This window comes from Anastrepha ludens, chromosome 2, assembly GCF_028408465.1.
Source record: "Anastrepha ludens isolate Willacy chromosome 2, idAnaLude1.1, whole genome shotgun sequence".
NCBI classification, from domain to species: Eukaryota; Metazoa; Arthropoda; class Insecta; order Diptera; family Tephritidae; genus Anastrepha; species Anastrepha ludens.
Window position 1 is genome coordinate 176,633,445 of NC_071498.1, and position 13,922 is coordinate 176,647,366.

Sequence of the window (13,922 nt, forward strand, 5' to 3'; positions counted from 1 at the left end):
ATGCGGCTCAGGTTCTAGCAGGTGTCTCCAGGTGTGAAACTGCACTCAAACAGAAACTGTTTGCTGAGCATTTTATTGTGCTCCCTGACGGGAAGCATTGATGACACATTATGAGGGTGTTTCACGGGGTACATCAGGACGCATCCCGAGGCTGTCCTGATTGCAGTATTTTGACAGATCTGAAGCTTAATCCAGAACGAACTACTAGTTCCGGGCCACCAGAAGGTCGCAGCATAGTTCAGAATCGGGCGGCCAGTTGCTTTAAATGTCGGCAGCAAAATTTATTTATCTTTGCCTCAAGTGCTACCGACAAGCGATTTGAGGACCTAGGTGTTGGACTTTAGTGGCAATTGGGGTTATGTGCGCAGAGAAGGGAAGCTTCTCCCAAAATTTTGGAGTTGTTAACAGTCGGGATTGGTGTGCCATCGACTTTGACTTTTAGTTGCAGTTTCACCTCCTTTATCCAGGTGGTGAAGAGAATCCGATGGATTTAATTCGGGGAAGTTGGAGATTCGAAGGTTACTCCCACAATTTTGGGATTGTTAACAGTCGGGATTGGTGTGTCATCACCTTTGACCTTTAGTTGTAGTTTAATCTCGTTTATCCATGTGGTAAAGAGAGTCACCGTAGACTTAGTTCGGGTAAGTTGGAGATTCCTCACAGTGAGGGCATTTCTCGCTGGAGTTAACGACGTTGACACATACACTACACTACATACATACACTGCAAACATACATTATCATTGTTTCCAAACAATAATGATAAACAATATAAACATGGTCTTTGTCTCTTCATACAATAAACACATGTAAGCATTAAAATACAAATATATGCAGAGACTAAACAATACCATGATAACAGCTAAATATAAAAACATGTAAACATATCTCAAACCAAATTGTATTTAGAAATAGTATAAATAGATCCAAGCATTAAAATATAAGATTAATTCTGAAATAGACGAATTCAACAAAGGAGCTCTTGCTCAGAAAAAATATAATTTTATTATTTTTTCCACGCAGAGTCCTAACTCTGGCGAGACATTCGTTCACTTTGGAACACAGGCCAACGATGTCATTGTCGGACGCCATTATCGAACAATCGTCAGCATAGGAGACCAGGGTGACTCCCTCTGGTGGCTGGGGGAGCTGCGACATATAGAAGTTGAAAAGCAAGGGTGATAGGACACTGCTCTTGCTTTATCCTCTTCTGTTTTGAGTTTTGGTCTCGAATGATGATTGGCGCGTACCGACCATTGAAATAGTACGTGAACCAATTCTTCAGCATTGACGGGAGGGTTGAGTGTAAAATGGCATAAGTATAAAAGCATTCGGTTTGTATAATCAACCATTTCACTGAAGGTACTCGATATGGGAATAAGTTTCCGCCCTCGTAAAATACGTGTCGCTGCTGATACTATTTTTGTGTTCGCTCTAGTAATATACTGGTGATTTGAAGGTGTATTTGTAAGGTTCCGATCGCAGTAGTTGACATTCAGAAAAGTGTAGCTGAAACCTGTCGTATATTGATCAATACTCGTATTTACGGTAATCACGCTCCATCAAATACAACAAGAGTGGTTTCGACGCTTCCAAAGTGGCAATTTCGACGTGAGTGATAAAGATCGCGAGTGGGTACCAAAAAAATTCGAAGATACTCAACTACAACAATTATTGGATGAAGACGCATATCGAACCCTTGATGATATGTCTAAAGAGTTGGGTGTTGACAGATGAATCGTCGGTAAACATTTGCTCGCGGTAGGAATGGTCCAGAAAGCAGGTAACTGGGTGCCACATCAATTGAAGGAGAGGGATATCGAGAGACGTTTGGTGACGTGAGAGATGATTCTTGAACGACAGAAACTAAAAGGTTTTCTGCATCGGATCGTCACTGATGATGAAAAATGGATCTGTTCTGATAATCCTAAGCGTCGAAAATGTTGGAACCTGCCAGGTGAACCAGGTTATCGACAGCGAAAGAATATACGCATGTTTCAAAGATTATGTTGTGCATCTGGTGGGATCAGAAGGGTGTCATCCATTATAAACTCCTTAAACCATCTGAAACCATCACTGGCGATTGTTACCGACTGCAGGTAATGCGCTTGAATCGAGCTCTCAAAGAAAAGCGGGAAGTGACCGGAATGGGACGGCAGACATGATAAACTGATTTCGTTGCATGACAATACCGTTGCTAAATCGGACCAAAAATATTTAGAGGGACTGCATTGGGAACTTCCAAAGGCACATACTTCACATAATGTCCAGTATTATTTAACTGTTTACATAATTCGTAACTTTGGCTATGCTGTGAAGCCTCCAAATAATTTTGGCACTCTGAAGAGGCACTTTTTTATGACTAAATTGAGTTTGGAATTTTTTGCTTGAGTGTTCTTAGAACAGGTAGAAAAAGGGGTTAAACTTCGTATCGTAGCGAAGTATGTATGTTATTTGGGTGCATAGAGTAAAATTACACGATAACTAATTTTGTAGAACATTTTAATCCATTAGCTCTCGCACAAAAGCGTCATTTAGTCCACTTTTGCAAGTCTAAATAAAATTTAATTTTGGTGGTCGCTAGTGCTTTAAAATGTTCTAGAAAATTATTCAACAGAAAATTTCACTAGTGGTATTCTCAGACTAAATACAACAAAAACAAAAAGTCCAACCGTACACCACGAAAAACGTAAAAGTCCACAGAAGATAAAAAACGAAAAAACCAACAGCTGCTTTAAAAAGTTGCTTAGTTTTTATAAAGCAAAACAAATGCATGGAGTTCATTCTATGAAATTTCACAGGAATAATTTCAATTCAATTCAATTGCTATACACTTGCCTTTTTCCTTCGCTGCCAATGGATTTACAGCCAATGACGCACGCATTTATTTGTTCTGTTGCTTCCTAAGCTTTTGCCTCTAAGCGGCTTAACAAAATATGTACGTGCGTATGGATGTGTTGATGTCAACAAAAAAAAGTGGAAACAAGTCCCTGCAGAGAAAAAATGCACTAGTTACCCAAGATTTCTAGTTCAAATCAGGCAGGATTTCCACAATTATGAATCATTTCAGTGCTCATATGGCGAGTAGCGACATCTGCAGTCAGAGCTTCACAGTGTCAAAACAGAACAGTATGCGTAAATAGTCATACTTCTCGCAAATGCTGCACCATGGCGACGTGTGAGGACGACGAATGCGAATGCTCACGCAACAAGCTACTGATTCGTATCGTGTCCGGCGGCAGGGTTCTCAAATTCAAAGAAAGTAGGTTGCTGTGCCACGTTTGAGTTTTTAATTAGATGTAAATTATTAAACTTACAAATAAATCTTCACTATAAATGAAATTTAATTTTTGTGTGTAATCAAATAACTAGGCAGCGAATCCTCCAAGTTCCACAGGATCATCGGTATTTTGCAGCTAATCTCTCCTCGCAGGTTTTTGTCGACATAAATTGCATAAGTTTAAAAATGAGGCGTGTCCATGGATGAAAGTTTGCTAAAAAATAATAAAATTTATTTTCAAACTGCAACAAATTAAACGGGACCCAAGCGATTGGAGTACTGTTGACTATCAGAGTGAGCCTTATAAAAATTTATCAGTTATTTCGTATCCACATTAAAAGTTTTGATATGTTATTGTGTTGCATCGACAAGACTACGATTAGAAACAGGTTTCAGAGGGTCCAACGTATGGCGCTTATATGCATCAGCGGCGTTCTTAGAACCACACCCTACGATGCTCTGAAAACTCTTTTCATCTTACCTCCCCTAGACTTGGTTGGTAAACAAAATGCTGGTAACACTGCTGCTCGGCTTGCCGGCACTAATCAATGACGCGATTTAGGCGTTGGACACTCGGACATAACATTCGCTCTGGGTCCACTTAATCCTGTTGACTATTGTTTGAATGAACCACACTTTAACAGGTTATTTAGTACTAATATAGAATTCCAAGTAGACATGAGTTGGTCGGAAAAACTGACAAAAGTTCTTAGTGATGACTCCAACCTTGACGATAAAGTTATCTTAGGTGTCTACTGTAAAAAGTCTCTAAACTAAGCGTTTCAGCTCGTCTTCCTAATCAATGTAGCGTATTTCAGGCTGAAATTCTAGCCATTAATGAGGTAGCTGTCTGGTTAGGTAAAAATGTGACTACCTATAAAGAACTCTTTATTTATTCCGCCAGCCAAGCGGCGATTAAATCTCTTGGTGGGGTTGTCACTAATTCCACCATTGCTCGCAAATGTCGGGGGGTCTCCTAACGAGATGCCAAGAAATTGTAAGGCAAACAAATTCGCGAGAGAGGGCACTACCACTCGGCTCCCTCGTGACATGATTGTAGATATGCCCCTCTCAGCCTACAAACTACATGGTGCAAGTAGCATTGTCTCTTCAGCCAACACGAGTTGAGTTGATAGTCTGACATGTAATTCTGAAAATAGAATTTAGCCAAAATCGGACGTCAGGCGCTCAAAGGTGCTACTTAAACGTCTCTATGTTAGTTGCTTCGATCACAGGCCCCTGTCTTATAGGTCGCCATGTTCACATATTGAACGTACCTCATTTAAACTATTACAGAAGCTGCAGGAATGAGTAGGAAGAGTATGTGAGACAACTCCTTTGTCACTGCGCTGCGTGTCATGCCACTAGGCTAAGATAATTTGGCTCATCGTTCTTAAATGAAACTGATAACCTTAGGAACGGAAGTGTCAGCCAGATCCATGACTTTGCACTTAAAACGAAATTATTTAGGTATAAGTGAGTTGGTTTAGAGACCGACCACAACTTCTACCTGCCCACCCTACCTTTTGTGCTGCATACAAATTCTTTCGTATAATTTTTTATTATAATTGTGAAGCAATAATACAGTTGTTGTCGCAGGAAAGAAAGAAGCACTGATTACTTAGGTCTATGGCTCACCGTTCATATAAACTTCGCAACGCACGTCCAGTATTTGCTAGTAATAATCACACAATCCAAAAAACAAAAAATGTGTACTGGAAAATCTCTCCCAAGTATTGAAACTAGTAACTACTGGACAACAGGAACCCAACCTAGAACACACATTTTGTTATGTATTGGGTATGGGAATAAGCTTCCGTCGTTTAACCTTCCTTACAATTAAATAAAACATGATATTATGTGAGGTATGTGCGATTGGAAGCTAAAACTTTACTCCATCTCTCAGGCAGCGCATGACTTCCTCTGAGGAAAAATTCGAGTTCTTTTTTCATTGAGCCAGTTTGCGATACTCTGTAAGAAGTGAACCGCTCTCCACTACGGGCTGACTGCACTGTTCGGAACATATGGTAATCCGAATGTGCAATGTCTAGGGAATACGGCAGGAGCGAAATTTCCCAATTCAATCCCTCTAAATATTTCTGGTCCAATTTAGCAACGTGTGGCCTGGTGTTGTCGTGCAGCAAGATCAGTTTGTCATGTCTACCGTCCCGTTCCGGTCACTTGCCGCTTTTCTCTGAAAGCTCGATTCAAGCGCATTAGCTGCAATCGGTAATGATCGCCAGTGATGGTTTCAGATGGTTTAAGGAGTTCACAATAATTGACACCCTTCTGATCCCACCATCACAATAGATCAATTTTTCACCGCCAGTGATGATGCGATGCAGAAAACCTTCTTTTTCAGCCGTTCAAGAAGCATCTAACACGTCACCAAACGGCTCTCGATTACCCCCTCTCCTTCAGTTGATGGAGACATATCATCAAGCGTTCGATATGCGTCTTCATCCAATAATTGTTTTAGTTGAGTATCTTCGAATTTTTTCGGTGCCCACTCGCGATCTTTATCACTCACGTCGAAATTGCCACTTTGGAAATGTCGAAACCACTATTTTCAAGTTGTAATTGATGGAGCGTGATTACCGTAAATATTGATCAATATACGACAAGTTTCAGTTGCACTTTTCTTTAAAAAGTAATAACGAAGTATGACTTCCCGCAAATGCTGTTTTTTCGGGGCGAACGTAGACATTTTTGACTTCAGATCTTTACGATTCAAACGAATGTCAACCACTGCGATCGAGACCTCACATATACACCTTCAAGTCACCAGTATTTACTAGAGCGAACACAAAAATAGTATCTGCAGCGACACCTCTTTTACGAGGGCAGAAACTTATTCCCATACCCAATAGATATAACTGGCGCTTACACCCTTTTGGGGTGTTTGCCCGAGCTCCTCCTGCAATTTGTGCTGAGCGTCTTAATATGATTCCACAAGTGGAGGGACCTACAATTTTAAGTTCACTCCGAACGGCAGATATTTTTTATGAGGAGCTTTTTCATTGCAGAAATACACTCGGAGGTTTGCCATTGCCAGCCTAGGGATGACCGCAATTAGAAAAAACTTGTTCTATCATTTTGGTGTTTCATGCCCAAAGATTCGAACCTATGCACTTCCGGATGGTAGTCATGCACCAACCCATTCGGCTACGACGGCCGCATATAATCCATTGAAATTAAAACTGGCTCGAAACTATTGAATGTACCAGATCGCATCTGTAGAATTAAATATTAGTTAATAGTTCTGAACTATTACGAGAGGCTAATAGTGGTGGACAATTGACACCTTCTACGGCAGCGCTGTATAAAATTCTAGAATCGCTCATATGGAGAAAAAAGAAGAAACTCGAACTAAGCATAGCGAAAAAAGTCAGTAGCGGTGACTAACCTCACTAGAACCACTTCGATACTAGTGGATTTCCCTACAGGGATTGGCAGTCCACATGCATGCGTACTTTGCAACAATACCCATACATACAAATATACGTACATAGATATGTGAACTAAGCAATAAACATAAAACAACAGAGTAACAATTCAACAATTGAACAACACTCAAATCCAAAATAGCATTACCTAACACCCAATTTGTTTCAAACGGCAATGCTTGTAATGAGATAAAATCCATTGCAATAAGATCAATTTGGCATTTCTGGAAAACACTTCGCTCAACAGAAATTCTATTTATGTAAAGTATACGAAGAATTAGAAGAGGGGGAGAATAAATTGTGCTTAAATTCATCTACAAATACACACCCATGCGCATAGATATAAATGTAAAGGGTTTTTAACAGTAACGCCTAGATTTCAGTAGATGAACTCCTAGACCGTACCTTTTTTATGTCATCTTTGATATTCGCGAAGTAGGTAGGTAGGTGAAATGGTTGAAGTGACAGTCTGGCACTCTACAAGTAGCACTAAAGCGCCGTTTTTGATACCATTGTAAAACCTCCAACAGGCATATATCTACAGCCAGCCAGATCTGTTGATATAATGAAGAACATTGATGGTATTTAGGTTGCCGCACTGCCCCAAGCTGTCGAAGAAAAGAGCACCCAATGACCTTAATCGTCTATCTACCAAACCCAGACATTTACAGAGAAAGTGCTCAACAGTCTCCTTCTCTGAAAGGTCCATACAGCTTCTGCAATGGGGGTTAAATGGTAATCCTAGCTTTTCCGCATGTGTTCCGATCGTCCAGTGACCGGTGATAGCTACGAGTTTGGAAATTGAATGGCGAGGAGTCCAAAGAACTTTCTGAGTCCTCCGTCTTTGTACTGAGGCCAAAGGGTTTTCGAAATAGCACATGAAGAAATGGAGCTCCATCTTTTCTACGTTTTCCTGAGAAATAATTTGTACAGTTTCCCTTTAACAATTGTCAGGGGGATGCCGATGACCGAGTAGGAGGTCTCTGAGGCCAATTCATTCCCCTTTCTGGGGAGCTCATCAGCAATTTCATTTCCCTCTATGTTCCTATGTTCTGGAACCCAGATTAGAGAAATGTTACCTGTACACCCAAGAGATTTGATCTCCTCCTTACAGGAGTTTACTAGACCTTGGCGTGAAGTAGGTAGATGTACAATTTTACACGATAGAACAACGGGTTAAAGTTATTGAAAATTATTATGACAATAGTCGAACTTTTTGGTGCAAAAGCTCATCCGAATGAGTCAACAATTCAAAGGTGGTTGAAAAAATTTCAAGAAACTGGTTCTGCCGAGTATAGAAAAAGGTCTGGCGGGCCAAAAACGGGACGTTCTGTTGAGAATATTTGTGCTGTAGCGCAAAGAGTTGCTGGACAACCTTCAGCACCGATATATCGACGCTCTTGAAAATTCGCCGACGTTCTCATTCAAGAATCGACTTTTTGGCAGATTTTACCAGTAGATAAGCTCATGGTGGGCATTTAAATGATGTCATTTTTTACATATAGTAGTTAAGAGCCGTATTTTGAGTGAAAATAGAGAAACCTGAAACAATCTAAATTTGTATTTGTTTGCTTTAAAGCAACTTCTAGACACGCCTTTTAAAAGATCCTTTTACATTTATTTATGTAACTATGTCGTGTTTAATTGCAATGTATTTGGGTGCATATATTGACAAGAAATTGATGCGTGTTCCCTTTGGTAACTGTAGAATTGGCTGCTAAAGGGTTTGCATATTTTTTCAAATAAATTAGGCTACAGTCCCACTCACTCGCCGAAGAAGAATAAATACAAATTGGAATATACTTAAATTAAATAAATACCGTGGGAATGGAAAGTATAGTAAAGAATAATGCTACCTAAAGCGGCGATTAGTTGTGCCGTACCTTAGCCATAACCGTAACCATAGCAATCAGCTGTTCGGATCAAGCATATGGGCATCACTGCAAACGATTATAGGGGCCGCGGCATAACGCCGTAACCATAAGCGTAGCCGTATGTAACTAGTGAATTATGGTTTTCCCCCTAACTGTAGGCAGCTGTGAAAGACTTTATATTTGTTTTGATATTTCGATAAAAATTTCAATATAAGAAATGAACTACGAAAAATTAATTGGCTTAGTGGAAAGTTATCCGTGTTTTTAAGACAAAATACAAATGCATTCATTAATTCTACTTCAATATCAGCTGCTGGTTACGACATGACTAATCGACAAATGCCGTAATGTTGCGGCAATTTTTATGGATTACGGCTATGCCGTTATGGCTTTGACACCACTAATTGCAGCGTAAACCAGGAAAGAGGTAAAGGGTAAACTCTTCGGAAAGCTGTTCTCTAAACGCTTGAAATCAGTAATCACATGCAGAAACCTTATACGACTACATCAATTCCGGGAAAAGTATTCGACAATCGGGCAAATACTTAAAATAGTCCATGCAATAGAAGATGCGCTGGAAAGTAATGAAAGTCTACTCAGCAATATTGCTTGATGTTGTCGAGGAATTTGATCAAATTTGGCACGAAGAACTACTTCATAAACTAAAAATCCTACTTTCATTGCAGTTCAGTGACATTCTGAAATTGTATTGTATATTACATATCAAATAGGTACTACTTCAGATTAAAGCAAAAGAAGCGCGTCGAGCAGAATATCTCTCGAACACTGAAAGTCTTCTGGCAGTGTAAGAAAACCTTTGGTAAGACATGGCGATAGTACACTGGTTGTACATCACCCTGATTAGACCCATTATACATACGCCTCTGTAGTATGGTGAAAGGTCACAATGGTTAATTCTAGAGTAAAATCCCTAAACAGGCTACAGAGAAGTGTGTGATTGGGTATCACAGGCGCCATGAGCATGACATCTGAACTGGCAACCTCTAGATTTTCAAATTCAAAAGGAAGGGATGAAGTCGGACTACAGGCTCAAGTTAAACCGAGTCTGGGCAAATGAAGAAAGCACTGGCCACTGTCAGATATACCACCAGTTGTCGGAGCGGTGCACACTGTTCTCGATGCCAGTGGATAATCGGGTGCCTGTCGTTAGCTTCGGTAGGAAGTATGATGTTTTGATCCCAAATAGAGATCAATGGTTAAGTCCAGAGAACCTATTAACGGGATATCAGCACAATTCCTACACCGACGGATCTAAAACCAGTGATGGAAGCGGATCTGGATGGTACTTAGACGAAGACACTATGTACTCCTATGTCACAGGACAGATGGCTACGGTATTCCTTACGGAAGTCTATGCCATCTTGAATGTGGCATACTAGCTAATTGAGAAAAAGTGGCGGGGTAACAGTATTGGAATTTGTAGTGACAGTCAAGCTGCACTAAAAGCCCTTGCTAACCCACGCTGCTCTTCGAAGTTAGTCGGTGAATGTAAGACAAAACTGAACAGTGTTGCAAAACACAACAAAGTTAGTCTTATTTGGGTGGCTGGACATGTGGTATTACAAGGAACGAATTAGCTGATAGACTGGCTAATGAAGGCTCTGCAAGTAGGCCACCAGATCCTGAACTCTTTCTAGGTGTCAATTCCGCATCGATTCAACTATGGATTGCCGACTTCATGAAGTCTACCCACAGAGGACGTTGGTCTGGTTGGTTGCTTGAACTCGGGCAGAGAAAAACAGCGACCTTTCTCCTAAAACTCAGCAGAAAGGACCTAAGAGTACTGGTGGGTGTAATCACAGGGCACAGCGCCTGTGGTCAGCATATGGCTGCCATGGGTGTCGTCGAGAGCCCGATATGCCTATCCTGTCTTGAGGATGACGACACTGCAAAGCATTTTCTCTGTAGCTGCCCGCCGTTTTCTAGAATCAGACTTGAGATATGGATAAAGTTCGGATCTCTTAAGATTCATCAATGAATCCAAGATATTTGTGGAAGAGTGACCTCAAACTAATTTTTCCGTCTTACCACCCACATTTTATCTTTCCTATCTCTCTATTCTTTCTACTGAAATCTATCGGCGTGTGGTACAATGGTCTCCTGTCTGAGTGCTCGGACTTGTCTAACCCCCCACAAATCTAATCTAAAGCAAAAACTGGTATATTCGGAAATGAAATAAATATCGACCGGAGCACCACAAGGTAGTAAACTCGGGCAGGTACTCTATAATTCCCTCAGAACAGTACTGAAAACGCGCAAAGCTAAATTGTTGGATTAACCGAAAGCGAATCAATCATGGAATTGCAAAAATCCATAGACGAAGTGGTTACACGGACTAAAAATTGGAGTATAAAATTGAATAAAACCAAATCAGTGCACGATTTCACTAACAAGAAAGTTATATATAAACTTGTATACATTCTTTCAGCGATAGAGCAAATATGCCAATAGAGCCAAGTATGTAGGCATAACTTTGGATGCAATACTGAAAATCAAAGCTGCTGAGCCCAATTAAAAAATGCGAAGGATTCAACTGGCAGAAATTCTGAGCTATCGACTCAAAACAAGGTTCTTCTTTTAGAACCAAGTGCCAAAATCGGTGTGGACTTATGGTCTTCAATAATAGGGATGAACCGCAAAGGCCAACATTGATGTTATACAACGTTTCCAAAAGGGGGAATCCTAATCAAGGAATAGTTAAAGCTCCTTGGTACGGGTGCAGTGAAGATATGGACAAAGGTTTTAACTATAAAAACTGTATTACGTGGCCTAAAACTAGATGTATTAAAAAAACTGCGCGAACTTGTATACGATTTTGGCCCAACGTCTTCCAGTATAAATCGTAGGTTAAGGGATTAATTATACAGGATCCGGAATTCGAAGTGTAGCCAGCTTCAGACCGCTCGCGCAGCTAATACTCGGGCATCAGCTGTCTGTAAGTTGACTAAATGTCAGTCCAGAGTATTGTTAAAAGCGCTCGGAAGCATTTTGCCGAGAGTAAACGCGAAAAAACAAAATCAGTAATGGATTTCAAACGCAAAGTGAGATTGCATTATATTTGGCTGGAAAAACACAACCAGTGATTGTTCGTGAGCTCGAGCAAGTTAAAGTAGATCAAGTTTTTGTTTATCGCATCATTGCTCGTTACAATGATACGGGTAGCATCGCGAAGCGTCATCGAAGTGCCCATCAAAAGTCTGCAACGTCACGTGAAATGGTTCAAAAAGTGAAGAAGCGACTTGAGCGAAATCCCCGACGAAATGCCAATCAAATGGTGAAGGAACTGAAAATATCTGACCTTAGCATCCACCGCATACTAAGAAATGATCTGAAAGTTAAGCCTTACAAGATCCAAAAGGCGCATGATCTCACACCAAAGCAGCAACAAGTCAAACTTGAGAGAGCGAAGGAGTTGCTTCGTTTGGCCGAAAGCGACCAATTTCCGAACATTGTGTTTTCTGACGAGAGAATATTTGAAACTGAGCACTTCGTGAACTGCCAACGCGTGATGGGGTTTTTTAACTAACCGTTCGTACGAGAATTTGAGTCATCGCTTGGCCACCAGGAGGCAGCACCCGCCACAGTTAATGGTTTGGGTCGCTGTAACCGCAGATGGGCGCTCTCCAATCATTCTCATCGAGACTGACGTCAAGGTTAAGAGGACATATTATCGGGAAAGTATTTTGGAGGTTGCTTTGAAGCCGTGGCAGACAAATATTTCACTGGCAGACCCTGGATGTTTCACAAGGACTCGACACCGGCTCACAAAGCTCGATTGAACCTATAATGACAACAAAATGACCAATAAACAAATAATAAACTTCATAACGTCCACACAATGGCTCTCAAATTCACCAGACGCGAGTCCGATGGATTATTCTCTTTAGGCCATTTTGGAGAGCTCGGTCCGAACTAAAAGATTCACTAGTCTCGAGGCTCTGACAAAAGCCATTGTGGGCCAAAATACATGTAGGTCAAATTCGGGCAGCTTGCGATTCGTTGCTGGACCGTCTCAAGGCCATAGTTAAGGCAAAAGTTGGTCATATCGAGCAAAAGTAAATTTATTCTTAATTTTGTATTATTTTCACACATTTTTTACTTTGAATTGAGTAAAGTAATTTTCCAAACTAAATTTATGGCCTCTTTAATTGGTTACACTTCGAATGCCGGACCCTGTACTTATAGCAATTCAGTAATAAAAAAAATTATAATTTCTATGCTGTCAAGTCACTTTTAAGAGTTTAAGAAAAGCATTCCAGCGGTCAAAATCCATCGCATAGCATCGACGAATTTTTTCAATAATTTTATATTAAAAATAAATGGAAAACAAATATGTGTGTGCACACTCACCTCTGTCAAAAATAGTTTCAGCAACATCAGGAAATTCTTGCTGTCCGCCAACACATATTTGCTATAATTTTTGAAACACGACTCGAGCATATGAAATTCTTGCCAATTTGCGACGTCCAAGCGACCATCACACATAGCACGGCATACCAAAGCATAAACCACATTGGGATCCTGCAGCAGCATCGATTCGAAGGCACTACCCGCCTTCTGCCGCTCCACCTCAGCATCCACACCCTCCACTCGCCTGGCAAGCACGACTTCATCCAATTGTTGGGCGCTGCGTTCGCGCAACAACAGCAAGGCAACAACACGTTGCAACTCATTGGCGTCCACAAATTTCTCCAACATGCCCAACACCACCTCCTTTTGGGTATCCAATTCGCGACTATTTGCCAGCAGCGCTTCAGCAGCTGCAGCTGCTGCGGCAGCATCTTCGGCGGGATGTCGACGCTGTTGCACGGGCGAGCGTGTGACGGGGCTTTGGAAGGGTGCACGATAGTCGGCGAGGGTGGTGAGTGCAGCACTGCCGCCGACGGGTGGCATGAAGAAGATTTCGTAGGAGAGCGATTTGAGTGCGAGTACTGCACAGTCGAGCACCGCATTGTTGGCCAGCAGGCTGTTGGTGATGCTGATGATTTTCGGAATGGTGATGAGTTTGCGATCACTTTTATGTGTCAGCTGTATGAGGAATTTGATCATAGGGGGAATGATGAGCGAGCCGTTCCTACGAAAGGAAATAATATTTTTAGTACATTGGGCGGGGCCAGTTTAAAATAACAATTTTTTGAATAAGTTTAGAGCTCAAATCAATATTTTTATACTAAAAGAAAATTTATATAACTATTTTCTATAAAATATATAGAAGACAACTTTTTATTAATAAATTTTGATAAGATGTCCCATCTCCTTAATGCTGACCTAGGCTACTCTTGCTTCGAATGAGGGTTATATT

General features: G+C 40.9%; 1 protein-coding gene across 2 annotated transcripts in view; it reads right to left on the reverse strand.

Moving 5' to 3' along the window:
* Positions 1-13,922, reverse strand: part of LOC128855915 (uncharacterized) — a 311,903-nt gene that overhangs the window by 168,134 nt on the left and 129,847 nt on the right. For both annotated transcript variants that reach the window (XM_054091156.1, XM_054091155.1), the window contains one exon: positions 12,971-13,694. In XM_054091156.1, the coding sequence (XP_053947131.1) occupies positions 12,971-13,694 (724 nt within the window). The remainder of the gene's footprint in view (positions 1-12,970; positions 13,695-13,922) is intronic.